Source organism: Nothobranchius furzeri, chromosome 8, assembly GCF_043380555.1.
Source record: "Nothobranchius furzeri strain GRZ-AD chromosome 8, NfurGRZ-RIMD1, whole genome shotgun sequence".
NCBI lineage: Eukaryota > Metazoa > Chordata > Actinopteri > Cyprinodontiformes > Nothobranchiidae > Nothobranchius > Nothobranchius furzeri.
The window spans coordinates 75,018,320-75,037,932 of record NC_091748.1 but is presented as its reverse complement, the minus strand read 5'-3'; the positions used below and the strand labels follow the sequence as shown (position 1 = coordinate 75,037,932).

At 43.3% G+C, this 19,613-nt stretch overlaps 1 protein-coding gene across 1 annotated transcript in view; it reads right to left on the bottom strand.

Moving 5' to 3' along the window:
* brinp3a.1 (bone morphogenetic protein/retinoic acid inducible neural-specific 3a, tandem duplicate 1) overlaps positions 1–14,867 on the bottom strand; it is a 96,420-nt gene extending 81,553 nt beyond the window's left edge. Inside the window, exons 1-2 of the mRNA XM_015971157.3 lie at positions 14,352–14,867; positions 13,730–14,043 (exon numbers count right to left, since the gene is read on the bottom strand). Coding sequence (XP_015826643.3) covers positions 13,730–13,986 — 257 coding nt within the window. The 5' untranslated portion in view covers positions 13,987–14,043; positions 14,352–14,867. The remainder of the gene's footprint in view (positions 1–13,729; positions 14,044–14,351) is intronic.
* Positions 14,868–19,613: the final 4,746 nt, after the last annotated feature.

The window sequence follows — 19,613 nt, the reverse complement described above, 5'->3', positions numbered from 1 at the left end:
GTGTGTGTGAATGTGTGTGTGAATGGGTGAATGACTGATTGTGTTGTACAGCGTCTTGAGGGGTTCCAGGACTCTAGAAGGCGCTATATCAAATACAGACCATTTACCATTTAACCAAAATAATTACAAATGACAACAAAGTTATTATAGTAAAAAAGTGTCTCACCTGGTTTATGGTTTTAACTTTGGCAAAAAATGTAGAGAAAACAAATACGCACACAAAATTGTTTTTCTTCTTATATTAATGAAAGGACAAAACAATGAATGCAAAACAAAACACACCAAAAAATAATAGCTAAAGAGAAACAAAGTTGAACATACAATATGGGTTTTCCCTTTCATTCTCTCTACTTCATTAATACGTCTATCTCATAGCATCATATAAGCTAAGCATTTCATTTTTGATATACTGTATTGACCTTAGCCGTCATAAAAAGGTCATTCAAGTTCAGACCGTTTAGCAAAACACTCCAAACCAAACCCCCAAAAGCTTATAATGTATTTATTTCTAACAACCCTGCATTCTTAGAGATACGACTTCTGGGCTATTTTTCTTCCTCCCCCTTAAAAAGCTTCAAATTCAGTCGTCAACAACCCAGACCCTGGGTTTTTGCCTTCTTTAATGAGGAAGCACTCTGAAAGACGAGTGTTGTTATCGAATATGCCCAGGCTATTAAAATGTTGGTTTTTTTTCCCCTTTATTTTCCTCAAACATATTTTCCGTGGTTGTGGGGGACATGTGGACCATTCCTCCAGGTTCCATCAGAGCGGAGACTAAACAAACACAACAATGCACCCTCACACTCCCCCACTGTCCCAAAATAATCACCAATTAACCAAACATGTTTGTTTTGGGTCAGTAGGAGGGAGCCGGCATACGAGGGGAAAATGACATTTTCACTTCTGCCAAATAAAACTTCTGCAGTGAATAATTACCCCTCATAACAATGAGTCATTTGACAGTTTGTTATTGAACCTGTTGTCAAATGAGACTCCACTGAATCTGTTGCAATAGAGGGAAAGCACAACAAATGCTTTGTCAGTTTATTTATGTATTTTTTTATTTATTGTTGAATGTTTTAAGCCAGGAAAGAAACTGACCCAAAGTAGACTGAATAAGATGCGGAGATTGCATTTTAATGTTTGTAATTACAGATTTTGTGTTTGCTGGTTTTTTTTGCACTTCTTGATTTAACTTCCATGAGACAAATGACTCTGAGACGTCTTCCGGAAGGGGTTGGAGAACTGTGGATGCGCTGATTGGATCCAATAAGAGAGAAATGAACGTTTGTGGCACAACAATATTTGAAATGAAAAGTAACTTTATAACTTGCTCAACCCCAGGGGCGGCGTTAGGCCCGGCTACTTGGGTTGAAGCCCCGGATGTTTTATGAAAAGCCCCGGATCTAAATCGCAAAAGCAACATGCAGTACCAAAGTCCAACAGAGAGGGAGCAGCTGGCAGTAGTTTGTATACAGCCTGCCTGAGCTTCCACCACTGAAGAAGAAGCCCTTCAGCAGCCGGCTTCTTCTGCAGTCTCTGCCTGAAACGCATGAGTGAAGATGGACATAAGGACGTTTTTTAGACCAAAAGTACAACGACAGAACCCCAGCTTTGATGAGACTGGTGTTGACTCAGGTTTGTGAGTCTTATTTGAAAATATTTGTTGTGCTGCTGGTTTGCCTAAAGTTAGCTTATCAGGTAACGTTGTTGGAGAAAGAAAGGGAATATTTACTATCATCTCACACTAAACACTAACAGGAACAATACTCTGCCCTGAAAATGCTTAATATGTAGCTTCAGATTAAAAATTATGTGGTACAAGACATATATGATGTTGACTAGTGCGTGTCACGTGCGTGTGCGCGCGCGCGTGTGTGCTTGTGCGTGTGCGCGCGCGTGTGTGCTTGTGCGTGTGTTAAGCCCCGGATGTTCCTCAGTCCTTAATCCGCCCCTGCTCAACCCCAAACAGAAGTGTTCAATCAGAGGAACAGCTGGACTTTCGTGCCTTCAACTTGAAAAGGTACAATATGTAATAAATCTACGGTGAAGAAATCACACAACTCGATAATGCTTCAGCAAGGTTAGGTTGAAACTGATTTAATTTTCAGTTGACTGGGGGGTTGTCAGTTTTCCTCCTTTCTAAAAGGCCAAAGAGGGACGTATAGTCTTCGTTTACAATCTGTGAGTAATCAGGGTTGCTGAGTCTGCGCGAGCTAACGCAGCGCCAGCATTTGTAATTCTACACCAACAGAAAAAAAAGCTCCAGAGTTGTTTAAAGCAGTGGTTCCCGACCTGGGGTCCGTGACCCCCCAAAGGGGTCCCCTCAATTTTGTCTGTGCTGGGGTTGTGAGGTTTACAAGATTGTATTTGTAATAATTACGTGTATAAAACACCAGTAACACACCTAATTGTATAAACAAAGTGCCACATACATTTTTAATTAATCACATTTAATGTGGGTCGAATGTGGTTGGGGGTCCTGGGTTTAAAGAACCAAAGCCAGTACACAAGAGCGACCCAGGAGTTATTTCTTGCACCCCTAAGAAGCCACAACATCTTTATGTTTAACTCTAATATCGGGTGAAGAGGCGAGAGGCTAACATTGAGCTAACAATGCTAACAGTGAATAGATACACATATCTCAATCTACCTTTTCAATTACCAACAACTCAATGTTACAGTGAAATGCATTTATCTAACTGTGTATGACTTACTTTCACTTGTCATCTACTGGTGCTGATCTGTAACTGGCAACAGCCACGAAACTCATGGAATGGGAGAGAGAAAGCCACTTTTTGCTTAGAAAACTGGGCTGCAGTAACCCGATCTGACCACAGGATGTCAGGCTTACACCATTCTTACATCATGCACCTTTAAGTCCTACTTTAAGAAGGGATTGTTAAAAGCTGGACGACATGTGCCGGTAATAACCGATTTGGGCTGGAAAAGCAGCGCACACGCACGCACGCACGCACGCACACACACACACACACACTTTTCTGAGAGGAGATGGAAACACATCCTGGTCAATACAGCTCCCAGCTGCTTACAGGTAATTAGCTCAAAGATGCTCAGAACAACTTCATCAATACCAACCTTTTTTGTTTTTTGCTTCTACTAAAGTCAAGGTAGATAGTAATAAAAAAAAGGACAATGCATTCTAGAATGGTTCATGCACAGATGAATAAAACTGAAAATATTGATCATTAATTCCACCCATCGTTAGAAATCACCGTCCCATGTTCCTCTGTTGTGTGTGTGGTTTAGATGTTTCAGTTTGTAATTTTAGCACCAAATATTTAGCTAATTCTCAAAACTAGAACTGTTTGATCCTTTCCATTGGATTCATTCTCAGTGGCTGCGTCCTGCACAAACACAGCTAAGCTTATTTGTCCTCATAATTAGAGCAAACCCCAAAACGACGCTGCAAGTCTTAGGACTTGCTGTGTGATTTGTTTATTTGTTCAGATGTAGAATGGCACAGTTATTTAAACGGTGAGGCAGGCGTGACTTTTTCACAATCACGCTGCTCGTTCAAGCTATCCAGACTTCTTCATGCTTTAATTAAAAATAGATTTTACAAAGATCTGATTTTCAGTGTTGGGAGTAACACGGTACAAAAGTAACTAATTACTGTAACGCATTGCTTTTTGCTGTAATGTGGTAATGTAAGGCATTACAGGGAAAGAAAATGGTAATATTTACTCGGTACAATTGTCAGTAACGCGGTAATTACAATGCATGTTTAAACCCAGAATCAAGATGTGGGTTTCCTAAAAATTCAAGTTGCAGGAAGCCTGAAAAAAGATCCAGTATCCACATATATGACGTCATTTATGGACTCAGCTTTGCGGGCATTCTATGAGCAGAGAGGACGCAGCGGTCATGGCTCAAATACTCCAGCTGCGTCCTGCGCGCGGCCGCTGTTATATTCACAAAATCGCTCCACCAAAGCAAAGTAATTCGTTTGCGATCGTTTATATCAGCCCATATTCTCTGGTACTTCATGTACTTTTCAGCTGAGTTCATAATCTGTGCCCCGGTGATTTCAACTCATTGCTGCTGGAGCGCAGCGCATATGAAGCTGTTTTTTTTTTTTGCGTTCGGTAGATCCCTTTGGCTGATTAGTTAGAAAATAGGAAATCTAGGAAACAGTTTTTCTGGAAGACGGAGAAAACATGCAGCATGCAGGAAGGTTAGAGAGAGAAAGGTCAGGAAATGATTCAAATAAAATCAAGAAAACAAAACAAAGTGCTTGAAAAGACAAAAGTAGGTAGATTTATCCCCAATACACATTTTTATCAGTGAAAAGCAATAATATATAAGCATTTAATATTTATACATGTGATAGAATCAGATCACCCCAGAAGTCAGTCCCACATCCAGGGCCGTATCAAGGCATTTGGGGACCAAGGCAAATATAGGCTTGGAGCCCCCACCACCTTACTCCCTGCTCAGATGGCCCTATAAGATGGCAGCGTGCTGAGAGTACAGACTGTTGTTGCTTTTATTTCATAAACAACCATTTTAAAGCACTGTTATTATATCTGACTATTTTAACAGCAACCCTAGCTCAGACACCACATCACCTTCCACATATATGTCATGAGCTCACTGACTTAACTTAACTTAACTTAAAGTAATGCAAAAGTAGTGTAATGCCTTACATTTTAAAATCAGTAATATTGTAATGTAATGAATAACTTTAAAATGAGGATAACAAGTCATAAATAATGCATTACAGTTTTGAAGTAACTCGCCCAACACTGCAGATTTTAAACATCTGCATTTTTACCCAATTTTTTTCTAAATAGCTTCCATTCCGGATGTTTCCTTAAATTCCCGTTTCACATGTTTAGCCATTTTTCACCTAAATCAAATTCAGTCCCAAAACTACGGTGCAGGAATCTCATTTAATTAACTTAAAGCTGCAATAGCAAATCTGCAAAACAAGCTAGTTTAAAGCGTTTTCATGCCTCTCAACAATGCTCTAACATAGCATAGCTATAAATATATGGTGGAGATTTTTAAAAAATCCACTAAATTATTAAAGCGGTTCTCTCGCATTTATCTTAAAGCCTCCTCCAATAGCACGGCTCAGACCGAAAGCAATTATTGGACCATCCGAGTTTCAGTCTCCACCAGCACTTCCCTGGGTCCTTCACTTGTAACACACTCTCGTGTTTAGCATCAGAACACCACTGCTGTGAGAGGTTATCCACTCAATAATATCAGAGAAGGAGAAACAGCCAGCTGCTACCACTTCAGCTTTAGAACAAACTACCAGAATCCCAAAAAGAGAAACAAGACATTTGGACGTGGAAAATGGAGACTGCTGTTTAGCGCTCTTGTTTTCTCCGGCTCCGGTATCAGGCGGACAGACGATAGCCAACCGAAGGGGTGAGTGTTTTTGTTTAAAAGCTAGCTCGTTCTGCAGATTTGCTATTGCAGCTTTAACACGTCTGATGGGCTCTTTTCTCGACGACCTCCCACTGAATGTTCATTTCATATTCCAGAAAGTTCCTGTACAGGTCATGACGGGTCATGAAGCCTGCAGAACACAATGACACTTGGATGATGTTCTTCCTGCATTAATCAGAGAGTAGCAAACCGCAGCGTCTGGACTGTAGATGCTTGTGTGTGGAAGTCCCTAAGACAAAAGTCTGCAAAGGTGAAACGTTTCACTGAGGCTGAGCTGGAAGCAGGAAATGACTTTCAGAGAGATGCAGAGGGCAGCTGGGTCACGGAATCGTCTAAATGCTGTCTGCAGGGCAAAGGGAAACGAATCAAGTGCCTATTCAAATGAAATCAGGCATCCAGAGTAGGGATGGGTACCTTTGACATGTGAATCGATTCGGTACTAATTCCCGGTACCTAGGAATCGATACCGGTACTTAACGGTACCAATGATAGATACTTTTGAGTGTTTAATATTTTAATTCTCTTTTATAATTAAATATATATTTTTCTCAATATATAACCATATTTGATAAATATCACGATAAATAACATACAACTGTTTGTATTTTAACATCGTCCTTGTAGTTTTATAAGCTGATAATTAAACTGAAGCAAACATCTTTACTGTGAACTAAATTTACTGTGTATCTTCATTCCTTTTGCCGTCCTTTTTCTTTGATTTTTCCTACTGGGAAGTTAGAAGTTAGTTAGTTTCATCTTCACCCAATCACCCGTCGCATTTAGTAAAGTGAAGCCAAACTTTAGAGCTCGTTCATGTACTTCCAGTCGGAAATTCTGAGTTCTGAGGAGAAAGCGAACGCACCATTAGCGGAACAGAAGCTAACATATCAAGCTAACGTTATCTGAAACATTTTATTTACCTACCGGAGCAGATTAAGATGAGGATGTCTCACTTAGATTGTTGTCGCTGGTTTCATCATCACCCAGTTACCCATCACATTTAGTGAAGTGGACCAAAGCTTTAGTGTGCGTTCTTTCTACCATGCTGCTCTGTTTACAACTGGGTCGCAGCGACCGAAGACATCACGCTCTTGCGCATGAGCAGCTGTCTAGGCAAGTTCTCGTTATGATGGACGGGTACCTAAACGAGGCACCGTTTGAAATGATGTGAATTGGTGCCCAGTCGGTACTATGGAAATCGGTCGGTACCTTAAAAAGTAGCAAATTCGGTACCCATTGCTAATCCAGAGCCTTTCCTCTTTTGCTCAACGATAAAGGAAGTCCCACACAAAGATGGTTGAAGATACAGAACTGAAACCTTTAGAAACTTTCTAAAATGCTGAAAGAAGATGCTTTATTTCTTTATACGTCGACTTAATTTGATGCTTTTGAACGTTTCTTTTTCAATCCTAAACAATACACAAGCATTCCTTCTGCATTTATATTCCCGGTGATATATTGAGTTGCATTGCAGAGCATTATGACATTGTGCTTCTTAATCGCGTCTCTCCTCTCCCTGCTTACTTTAAGAACGCTGTAATCCACCCCCTTCTTAAAAAACCGAGTCTCGACCACTCTCTCCATAGCAGCTTCAGACCCATCTCTAAACTTCCGTTCATCTCCAAGATCTTGGAAAAGGTTGTGGCTAAACAACTCACAGCTGCTCTTGATGAACATAACATCTATGATAGCTTCCAGTCAGGTTTTCGTAGAGCTCATTCTACTGAAACAGCTCTTCTTAGGGTCTCTAATGACCTTCTGACTCACAGTGATGCAGGGGACTCTTCTGTTCTGGTCCTGCTGGACCTGACTGCAGCCTTTGACACTGTTGACCATCACCTGCTACTGGAGAGGCTGAGAGACTGGGTAGGCCTATCAGGATCTGCTCTGGAGTGGTTCTCCTCTTATCTTTCTGAGTGTTTCTTTTCTGTGGCCGTCTCCAAGTTTAGGTCCTCCACCACCTCTCTTACCCATGGTGTCCCACAAGGTTCTGTGCTGGGTCCTCTGCTCTTCCTCCTCTATTTGCTTCCTCTTCAGCACATCCTGAGCTCCTTCAAAGGAATATCCTACCATCTTTATGCAGATGACATCCAACTGTACATCTCCTTTAAGCCCCATGAGATGTCTAAGCTGCAGCTGTTACACACCTGCTTAGACTCTATCAGAACCTGGATGGCTGGGAGCTTTCTTCAGGTGAATGAAGATAAGACTGACATCCTCATCTGTGCCCCAGACAAGATGGTTCCCAAAGTCAGAGACTCTTGGTCAGCTTGCTTCTCACACCAAACCTTCTGTCAGGAATCTTGGCATGACCTTTGACCCAGCTCTCACCCTGGATTCTCATGACAGTTCTCTTGTTCGCTCTTCCTTCTTCCATCTCAGGAACGTTGCTAAGCTGAGTCTCATTCTGTCCCGCTCTGAACTTGAGACAGTTCTCCACACCTTCATCTCCTCATGCTTAGACTACTGTAACTCTCTTTTCACGTGTCTGAGCAGAACCTCCCTGAACCGTCTGCAGGTGGTTCAGAATGCCTGTGCTCGGCTTCTGACCAAGTCCTCCAAACACACCCACATCACCCCGCTTCTCCTCCAGCTTCACTGGCTGCCAGTCAACTTCAGGGTTCATTTCAAGATCCTGGTTCTGGTCTATAGGGCCTTACATGGACAAGCACCATCTTACATTGGTGATCTTCTTAGTCCCTACACCCCCAGCAGGTCCCTGAGGTCCAGTGATCAAAGCCTACTGGTTGTGCAGCACCAGGCTAAAGACCAAAGGTGACAGATCATCTGCTGCTGTGGCCTCCAGACTCTGGACCTCTCTCCCCCTGAGCCTGAGATCAGTGGACTCTGTGGTCTCCTTTAAAAAGCAGCTGAAGACTCACTTGTTCAAGCTGGCTTTTGTATGACCTTCTTCACCTCTCTCTTTATTCTGCTCTCCCCACCTATTCCACCTTCCTCAGGATCCACTGATTTCCCTCTTTCCTGTTCACTCTCTCTCTTTCTTAACATTTTTTTATCACAATTGTCTCTTTTTGCTCATTTTAAATATATTTTTAAACATTTTCTAAATGCTTTTTTACATTTTTACATTTTTTGTTTTTGTGAAGCGCCTCGTGATTTTTATCTTGAGAAGCGCTATAGAAATGATATTTTCTTCTTCTTCTTCTCTCCATTCTTCCCTCTCCTCGGTGCTCTTCATTGCTTTTTCATTGCAGATGCATGCCCGTTTATTCCATCCCATTTCATAAACTCTTTTAAATGTGCTGTCTCATCTAAAGCATTGACACGCAGAAAGGCGGCGTAATAAACACGGGGCAGACAATGCACAACAGGCCACGCTAAATGACAGGTATTGTGAAACCATGCCTCCGCCGCTCAGCTTCTCCACAAACATGTCTGCATGTAATTGAAACACTAATCAGTTCATAATTACAAGAGACGTCTCCTTACATCAAACAAAGTCAATGCAATAGCCAGTGGGGTGGCGGCAGAGAAGAGAGGAGAAAACACGGGAGATGAGGCGTGATGGAGAAGTTATGGCCCATGAAGAAGTAGAGGGGAGGTGGTGACATTTTGACTAATACGCTACTTTCTCTCGATGTGGCTCAACTACACCAGAAAATATGGACTTCTTTCTCTGGCACAGATGATTTCACAACACTACCAGCTTCTAAATTATTAAAGCCAACATGCTTTTGGACATTTTACACCCAGTTCTTGCTGCGTTGCAATTGCTGACATCCAGTTCACTCAGAGAACTCCGATTCGACCTCTGAAAAACAAGGTGAGCAGCTAAAATCGGTGATTAATTGCTTCTTTTCCTAATGTTTGAAAGCTGCTTCACAAGGACGCGTAGCTGACTGCTTTTAGTGTAAAATGAAAGGCACAAAGCTGTTGTGAGGTAGGAGAATGGATGAATGAAAGGACGTTTTAAAGCCACCATTATGCCCAGCATACAGGTGCATTTTTCTCCAATCACAGTGTAAGTAATATGGTTAAGTGCCTTGGCGCCTGACTTTCACCGCTTTCCCATTCTCTGAATCCATCTGTTACTGCAGCTGTTGCACTTAATCAGACAATCGGAGAAACATTTTTTATTTGTTTCGCTCTGGAAGAACAGGAATTTATTTAAAAGAACGCCGTTGTTGCTGATTTCATCACAGCAGCAGCACTTCCTCCAAGTCAAAGCTGCTTTTAATGCCACGCCGACCAAAGGAGACATTTTCTGTGTGACGCCAGCCCTGAAGCATCTTCCAATACGTCATGAAGATGGATATGTTGTTCTATATCATTGATTATTTTTGTTAATGTCCTCGGGCTGTTCCGGCGCCGAGTTGGACCAGCAGGAGGCGATAAAGCTGCTGGTTTCTTTTTTCAGCCCCCCCCCCCCCCCACCACCCTACTTCCAGCTCCTCCAGATCTCTCCCCTAATCCTCAACTCCCTCTCCTCTGCCCCCTGACGGTAAAGGCCAACTGAGCTCTGGAGAATATTTATGAGCAGGGGAGAGCAATTGGTTTGAAATCATTCGACAAGGGAGCGAGGGATGGAGGGAGGGTGAGGGAGAGGCGAAGAGGGGGAGGGTCAAAGAGAGAAAATGTAAAACAGACACGGAGAGAGAGGTAGAGAAAAAAAGACTATTTTAATGACCACGCGGCTGATTAATGCCCATTTCTGTTTATCTGTGTCTGAAATCGTCTTTGAAAACCAAATCTGTGACAAACCGCCTGATTGGATCCATTTTGGGTTCTTCCTGGTCCCACGATTGGGTTTAGAGTTTGTATTTCTGGTGATGTTTTATTAGACATTAACAGAGTTTAACTGTCTCAGTAAATGACAGGAAGCGTCTGCAAATGCAGAAACCTGCTGCCAACCATTCCAACTGACTAAATGAATCACCTCAGCTAAATGCCCATTCCTGTTACCGAGACAATGCGTAGTTTTTACCATCAGTCACTGGAAATATCCATCAAAATGTTGTTGAAATTTTTTTAAATGATGCCCAGTTGTTGAAAAATAGTGGTGGCTTTGTAACATATAACCATAAAATACACGGGAACGTAGGGCTGCTCGATTATGGCAAAAATAATAATCACGATTATTGTGACTGAAATTGAGATCTCGATTGTTTAAGACAATTTTTCAGTTAATGTTGATTTTATTTGTTTTTATTCAGTCATAAAACTGCTCAGGGCACAATCAGGACAAAAATAAATAAGAAACAAGATGATCACTAAAAGAACTCCTGATTCCCAGTATAAAAAGACCAATATACTTATATCTCATAGTTTATGACCCAAGGGCTACAGACCTTGGTTTAACTCATTTAAGTCTAACCAGTTCAGACCCAAATACCAATATCTTGCAAATACTGACAGCAAGAATTATGCAGTGGCATTTATAACAAATACATGCAAATTGATGTTCACAAATTGTTGCATAACATTTATTGAGTCATGTCAAGGTGCTGTAGGAGCGTGCACTAGCACTGTGTCCTCAGAGAGATTAGTTATTATTTATCAGCGTGAGGAACTTATTTCTACCTTATTTATAAACTATTTACAAGTCCATCAGTTAATGTAATAATTGTCCCAACCACAGCTGCACCCCCCACCCCCCACCCCCCAACCCGGTCTCACAGCAATCAGTGGCAAGCTGCACGTGTGTTTAGCGCACCGCACAGGCGCATTTAGCTGTTTTTAGCGGCTCAGGAGCCCGCAGGTACGGTGTGTGTGTCACTCATTCTGGTTACTCCAACATGGAGCCGGCTCTGAGAGCCGTTTCTTTAGCGACTGACGCATCACTAAATCATTCCCTTTCCTAATGTCCTGAAGAACGGTCCGGAGCGCAGGCGGAGAGTTTAGCTAACCTGCAGGGAATGTCGACGACAGTTATCCAGAAAGTAGCTAAGGGTTACCAGAGATGTTTCTGAGGTGTTCGCTAGGTACTTTTAAGATTTAAAAAGTCAAGAAGGGGGTCTGAAAAGCTGTTGGAAATAGCGTCAAAGTCGCTAAGTTGGCAACACTGTGGGAGGAGCGCTTCATTTGCAACTCAGGGCAGCGCAAGTGGGAGGAGCAAATAATCGGCTTGTTTTGTTTTCATAATCGTTCAAAACTCAGATCGTAATTGGGATTAAAATTTGATTAATTGAGCAGCCCTACGCGAACGGGTCCAAGTCTCTGGGCGACACCATATTAGTCACCATGTTTTCTATGGGAGCCCGTGAGGACAAATTGCATTTACTGATTTGTAACAATCCCATTCACAAATGTTATTTTGCACGATTACCTCTTCGCTCTTTGCAGTGATGAAAGGGAGCTGATGTGCTTTTGCTGGAGGTTGTGCTTCCAGGGATTTTTGGCCCTAATGGACATCCGTAGGTAAGGTCTGACTCCAACACAAAAAATACAGCTTGCTTGCAGTGATTTAGGTAGTACTGCCCCCCGTCGGCTGGGAAAATACACACCGTCACTATAAAAGTTACAAGTTTCTTTTGGACGCACTAAAGTGGACTCGTTAGAAGCCGCTCGTGATTTTCCAGCACGTTTACATTTAAAGCTCATTTAAAAGCAAAGTGGAACCACTTTCCTACTTTGGTGGGGTTTTTTCACCTTTCGGTTTCTCTTGCTTTGCTACCGTTTCCTACTAATCCTCCGGTGAGAACGGGAAAGACCAACATAGCTCGAACGGTGCCGAGTTTTAGACTTAAGATTACATTTCCAGACATTTGTTCATAAAGGTCAATGAGAGCCACAGTAGAATCCTCTAGAAGCCTGACAGTTAAACGTAACAAAAACATTTTATTTATGGAAATCTGCTAATCCTGTGCATGCACGAGTTTAATGCATGCTAATGTCTGTTAGATTTGGGCGTCCTAGATGAGCAGCAAAATATAAAGGAGGAAAGGGGTGGGAGGGTGCCAGCAGAGATGGAGGAAAGGAGGAAATGATGGATGTAGGGAAGCAAACAGAGCTACACTCTCTATCTGTGCCTGGCATTGTCACCCCTGTCAGCAGTTAAATGCCAGTGTCAGTCAGCCCTCGGCTCAGCTGGCAACAGCCCCCTGCGTCTCGGTGGCCGACGCCGGCGTCGATCTCGTCACTGACTACCAAAACACTTACCTTGCACACACAAACACAGACACTCAGTCATGCAAAAACACTTCGTCCAGAATCTGCTAAAAAAAAAAAAAAAGCTTGTCAGCTAAAGCCAGCATGTCAGCTTCCATATAATCAGAGCCCCGGCGTTCGGTGCTGCTGGGTAATCCTAATGAAACCGCCTCCTCCAACACGAAGGGTTTATTCAGCCTGGACCGGACCGAGGAACCTGGATGTGGATAATAATCCACTTTATATGGCAATTCATAACTAAACAGGCGCATCCATCACACACACACACACACACACACACACACACACACACACACACACACACACACACACACACACACACACACACACACACTAGACTCTGCCCTTTCCACACACAGATACAAAGTTAGGTCACACAGATATTATTATGACCACCACTCTAAAAGGATTTCATCAGAGTGAAGTTCAAAAGCTCCTAAAGCCATTTAAATAAAAGCATCTGTCATTAGGTAAGTTCACAATTATGAACTAAATCCATTTTTATGGAGATGATATTTTATGTTAAATTACTTCCCCAGGAGGACTAAGTGTTTTTTTTAACATTCCTGTAAAAACCTGCAGGTTATTTAGGAACGTTTGTGCTTGTTGATGCCATCATATAAAGCTTTCAGACAACACCCTGCTGGCTCTGAACACACACACACACACACACACACACACACACACACACACACACACACACTCGTGAATCCACTCCTTCTTCCCACTGTCACACATCAACAGGCTCGGGCAGACATCTGCAACATCCCACTGCTCTGCTGAAACCCTCCCGTGGAAACTCTGCTTTGACTTTCCACTCATACGCACCATTTAGAGTTTGGATCACACACCAGCCATATGTTTCTGCTCTACTCACAAAAGGAGGCGTTTGCACCAAAGGAAGCTTGGATTCGAGCAGAATGCACGTAAAGCCTTCGTTTGAATGCAAAACTCCACAGAGTAATCTGCTCAGTGCTTCATTCATCCTACTGCCGCCTCCTACTAAATCTGCATCTTTTTGTAAAGTAGCGTTATCGCTGGCCTATACGTGCTTTCTAACTTCTTTTTTCCTGTTAAATGGAAGCTTCACCCTCAGTAAATTTGCTTCTCTGCGTTTGTTCCTGTTTAGATTTGTAACCAGCTCCAAACGTGCAGCTGTCCACCGCCGTTTCCTCACCTGTAGATCTTGTACTTGGTGGTGAATCCTTGCTGGTAGCGCTCTGTGAAATCCACAAACTCCTGCGAGCCGTGGAAAGGGCCCTTTTCTGACAGGAGCCAGCCCAGGGGCCCGTTAGAGCCGCTGAAGCCGGCTCCGGCTGAGTCCGCAGCGGCGCTGGTCCCTGCTGACAACCAGAACTGGAGCAGGCTTAGTGTCAACCACTTCCATGGAAACATGAGGCCTGTCAGTCTAACGAAGGTGCACAGGCCACTCATGCTGCTTCCCCCGGCCCCGGTGACTCCTCATTCTCCCTGCACCCCCAGTGAGTCCAGCTGGAACGGGAGGAAGATCACATCAGAGGCAGACTGAGTTCGGCTGAAGACATCTTAATGTGTCCAGGTGTTGGACACATGCCAGGGACATTTTCACACACACACACACACACACACACACACACACACACACACACATATATATTTGTACACACACACACACACACACACACACACACACACACACACACACACACACACACACACACACACACACACACACACACACACACACACAATTTGACTTTAAACCTCAGCATATATAAGAATATATTTATTTTATATCTGGTTCTACTTTAGTTTTCTACCTTAGTGTCCAGGTCTGTTGGTCCGTCGCTGGTCGGAATGGATCTCCGTTAAATCCCCTCATAGGACCCAGAAGTTGGCTGAGACCGCGCGCCGGAGGGCATCAGAACGACACTTATTCGCCGGGGTTACAACCAGGAGCCAGACCTAGCGCGAGTTAAACTGAACAGAAAGAAGCACGAAACACCACCAGACCTCCGCGGAATGGACCAAGCTCCTGATTTCAGTTTTATTTCCAGCGGAGAACCTCCGACGCCGCGACCGTAGATCCACGCGCCGCAGCGGGCGCGACGTCTCCGGAGGTCGGAGCCAGACAGGTGGACTGGTCACGGCAGAGATCTGTTAGAAATTCGGTGAAAGAACGAAGTCGGGCGAGCTGCTGTCCTGTCACTCATCCCAAGCTTGATTGGAGAGTCGCGCTCGGTGCGCACGCAGAAGCGCACGGAGACCTGCTGCAGCTCCTGGCGGTGGCTCGGCTCCCAGCGCGCGGAATGTGTGAATGGCGTTCGGGATGCGCTCTCTCTCCCTCCCGTGCCACATACCGCCGCAATTTAATTTATTCCAGCAGCGAGAAAACTCCCGGTTGGCTGGGACGTATAGCCGGAGGAAGTGAGAGGAGGAGTGTAGAGGTGGGGGTGGCAGGCGTGGTGAGATGATGTGTGGGGTGCCTCGTTTCAGAGAGCCGGTGGAGGGCATGCAGTTAATATTGGGTTACTAATTAAGGACAGACAAAAGGTTTGGATTCGGGCATAAAACTAAGAAAATGTGCAAAAAGGTTTGTGGATTTAATGAAAGTTGCGATGAAAGAGCAAGACATTGTTTAAGAAAATAGATTTTCTGATGATGAAAAAAAATCTAAATGTTCTAATGTCAGTTTGAATTAGTTGAATAATGACGTAATAAGAATATTAATGATGATGATCCTCATAAGGAGGAAGAGGAGTGGGAGGCTGACCAGAGGGTGCATTCAGCTCCCCAAGAGTTATTCTCCATATCTCCATTGCAACACACACACACACACACACACACACACACACACACACACACACACACACACACACACACACACACACACACACACAATAATCAGCAAACTTAATTAGATCCGCTCCATCCACGCGCCCGTGCGCCGGACACAGCGCGCGGATCGGAGGCAGCACGCAGCCGAACGCAGGGATGGATGTGTGCTGCCTTTCAGCTTTTTTTTTTTTTTTTGCAGACGTTTCAAAGGGAGGTTTTATTCAGGGATTGGATTAGAGAAATGAACTCCATTGAGTCTGGAAATTCTCTAGTTTCCAAACGCAATGAGAAGCTGAATCCCGTGGCACAGCGACTCGCAGAATCTGAGGAGAAAGAATGAGTTGATTTGTCACAGTTTCATCATCGTGTCTGGGGATTGGGTGTCTCTTTCCTCTGACCCTGCCTCGCAGCCACGAGGACTTGTGAAGGACAACTAGCTGATAGGAAGCGACTGTGGTGTTGTTTCTGGTGACAGGGCTTACTTTGTTCTGTTTTTCCACTTGAACTGTTGTTTGGCCATTTTTAGTTCTAGTTTGGCTGCAAGCCTAAACTTTTTTTTGTATTGAATAAAATATGATAAAACGGAGCGTTATGCCTAATTACTTCTGAGGCTTTGCGTCATTTTAGGCTTTATTTCACACAGTCCCTAAACTCATGCAAGCATAAGTCCCAATAGCTCACATTTACCATTTCAAATAAACCAGTCATCCACTTAAATGTCCTTGGCTGCAGAAGTCAGATATGTTTACTGGTGTAGGACACTGCGGTGTGCACTGGAGCAGCTACACGTGTTTATTCCTTTTTGAGTGAGCGAGGAAGGCGAGAGCATTGATTGCAATTGACGGAACATGAGGTTGTTGGTCTGGACTGTGTGGATGTAAACCGAGCGCAAAGAGGGGAAAAGATCAAAGGCAACGTCACAGGAAAGTGCTCATTTGGGCTGCAGGAAGGCGTGTGAAATGTGCAGGTCACGGCAGCAGATAGTGAACTGGAACAAGGAGGCGTCTTTTTGCTCTGTGAGAAGAAACCAAAGATTTGAAAAGTGGACACTGAGCAACTGTTTACAGCCAGACACCTGATCTGCCGGCTGGACTTGTGACGTTTGGATAAATGAGAAGAATTGTGACTTCGGCTTTGCAGAAGTCTGCTGCACATTTTAGCATCTTGGTTCTCTGAAAAATACTTCATGGGTGGTGCACGTCTTTTTTTTTTTTAGACAAACGCTGCCTAAAATTCTAAAGTGTCATACGCTGATTTGTTAATCAGCTGTGGTCTTGTGTATGACTCAATGCCTCGGAGTCTTTTAGGTGGACAAACGTTCTGTTGCTCCCGTTTCAGGGGCAGAGCTTGGTTTCTTATTCATTTTCATGATATGCAAAGGTGTTGCCTCTGATTGGCTAACAGCAACACAACTTATATCCTATCCTTAACAAAACTCAGAATACTGTAAAAATGCAACATTGATGTTTCATCTCCATAAATAACCCACACTTATTCCACCATGTTGCGCTAACGGTTAGCTTCTACTAGATGGGACACACTTTCTCCTTCCCATGGGACTGGCCTGGTAAATGGCCTCTGTTTGATATAGCACCTTCTAGGGCCCCCCAGGGGGCTTTACAACATCAATGACGAATTCACACCCTGATGATGGTGAGGTGCATTGTAGCCTCAGCTGCCGGGAGGCAAACTGAGAGGTAGAGGCTACCGAGCAGGCGCCACCGGTCCCTCCGACCACCACCAGCAGGCAAGAAGGGTTAAGTGCCTTGCCCAAGGACACAGCAACTGCAACAGACGGGGCTCCGAACTGCAACCCTTCGATCACAGGTAAGTCCTTTGCCACCATTTTAATGACGGTCATGGAAGCTGAATGAAAATTTCAGGTTCAGAATCCAAATGCAACTCAGCATGACCAATGGTGTTTTAAAAGGAACAAGTATGACACTGTTTCTCAGTAGTGCTCTACGATCCGATACCAAGTAAATACAGGGCCGGTATTGCCGATACAAATACCGATACTTTTTACTACTATAGTCTAGTACCATCAAGTGTTGTGGGATTTATTGAGAGAATACATAATCAATAAGAAAATCTTGTCTGAAAACTCAAGTTTTATTGATTACTTAAGTATTTTGTACGTTTTCCTTTAATAAATCATGAATGATGATAAAAAATTCAGGAAACATTTTCAGGCCAATCAAATCTCTATTGAGAAACTGAAAATGGTTTATAGAAAATGTAATTTTCTCTTTAGGGGGTGGTAATCTGCATTTACAGTCAACAAACTCAAGATTTTTTTTCTATTTGAAATGTACAAAGCTGTGAAAAAAATATAAAATCATGAGAAAATACCCCAACTGCCTTTCTGTCTTTCTGCACTCCTGACTATCTTCCTCCTCCTTTTGTCTCTGCAGCTCAGAAGTCTGGTTGGGGTGTGTTTTTTTTATGTGCTTATATAGGTTTGTGGTGTTGCCACAGTACCTAATTTGTTTCCTGCAAACATCGCAGGTTGCAGTTGTTTGACTTACGGGTGTAAAACAAATCCCAAACGGCGCTCTTTTTCTGGTCTGCCAGCACACAGCCACAACAGTGATCTCTGATGTTCTGCGCTTGTCCTGTTCTGGTGTGCTGTTTTACTTTTTTTATGTAATAGCGGACTGCCCCATTGACTGACATTCATGGCGTTCCAATCACAGTGCTCTAATGGTTTGTAGGGCCTATCACAGCGCTCTTTTAGCAAAGTAGGCGGGATGTCCCTGCAAACAAACATGGCTGACGCTCCGAAACGGTCCAATCACAGGGTGTTTCTCAATGTCAAGGCGCCTGGCCTTGCGAGGCGATGTCTTACGAGGCCAGGCGCCTTGCTTACGAGGACACTGTCCTTCCTTGGTCAAAGAAAACGGTTAAATGGAACAGACTTGCATCACGTAACGTCACGTGACACAGGAGATAACGTTATATTTTATATGTATTAGTTTCAATGTACATATATAACAAGCCTTTTACTTTTAAAATTGTGTATATGTTTATTAAATTAAAAATATAAGCTAGTTACTACCCGCTAGCCACCGAAGCTGCAACTACTAAACAAGTAACCAACCATAGAGAACTTATTTGGATCTTAAAAAAAAACATTTTAAATTAGCTGACTTACTTTTACACTTGAAAATTGTCCCCAAAGTAGCTGCCGGCTTCTTATCCGCCATCCTTTTCAAAATACCGCGGTGTATTCTGGGTCATTTTTGACCAAGGCTAGGCTAAAGGACACCTCCCGTGTATCCTCGCTCGGTTAGATAAATGGCTAACAAAGGGAGAACACACACCTCTGTAGAACATGAACATTGGAACACGTCTTGGCGGTTCCCGATGACGTACCTCCTAGGCAACCGGGGCGGGGCCAAGACGTCAAGGCAAGGTTCCTTGGCATTGAGAAACACCCACAGGTATCAGCCAGGTAAACTACAAATCAAGATGGCTGCCGCTCTGTAGTGGTCCAATCATAGCGCTCTATAGATTTCATGGGCCAATCGCAACACTAAGTAGACTGGATGTTGTTGAAAAAAAAGTGACTAGTTGGTGGTCAGCCACTCATTTAAAACGGCTTTGGCATCAAGTTTGGACTGTTGTGACTTTGGCTTTTGTTTGAGTCAAGCTCAGATAGAAGTACTAAAGTTCATATAGGAAAAGGACGTGTTTTGCGTCTTTGATGGAGTTTGGTGGACTGCTTCGTTGGCCGACATCTGTAGCGGCGATTACGTCATGGCTTGCCAAGCTAGAAGAAACTGAATCAATGTCATCAAGCAGGTATCGAATAAATACTCGATACCAATGTTAGATTGATTCTATCGATATTTTAGATCGATCCGCCCAGCCCAATTTCTCAGTTTCTCAGTCAACCATTTTTCATGCCAAATCCTCGACTACATATGCTGTTGTGGCTAAAAGTTTGTGTACTCTTTTGGCAGATGCTTGTATCCACAGCAACGTACTAGTTACTAAACGCACATGTTTTTACAAGTTTAACTGAAATACTTCATCAGAAGTAGATTATGGCACTAAAGATGGATGAGTCCTAGACTTGAGTTTGTTCAGTGCACTCCAAATAAATTCTGTTGTCTGACAAAAAAGAAAATCAGAAACTGATTCAGCTGAAAATTATCTTAAAGGGCCAGGTTCACTAAGAAACAGTTTTTTACTTGTCACTGAGTGTTTCATGCAGACTGAACATGAAAATAGTCTCCTAC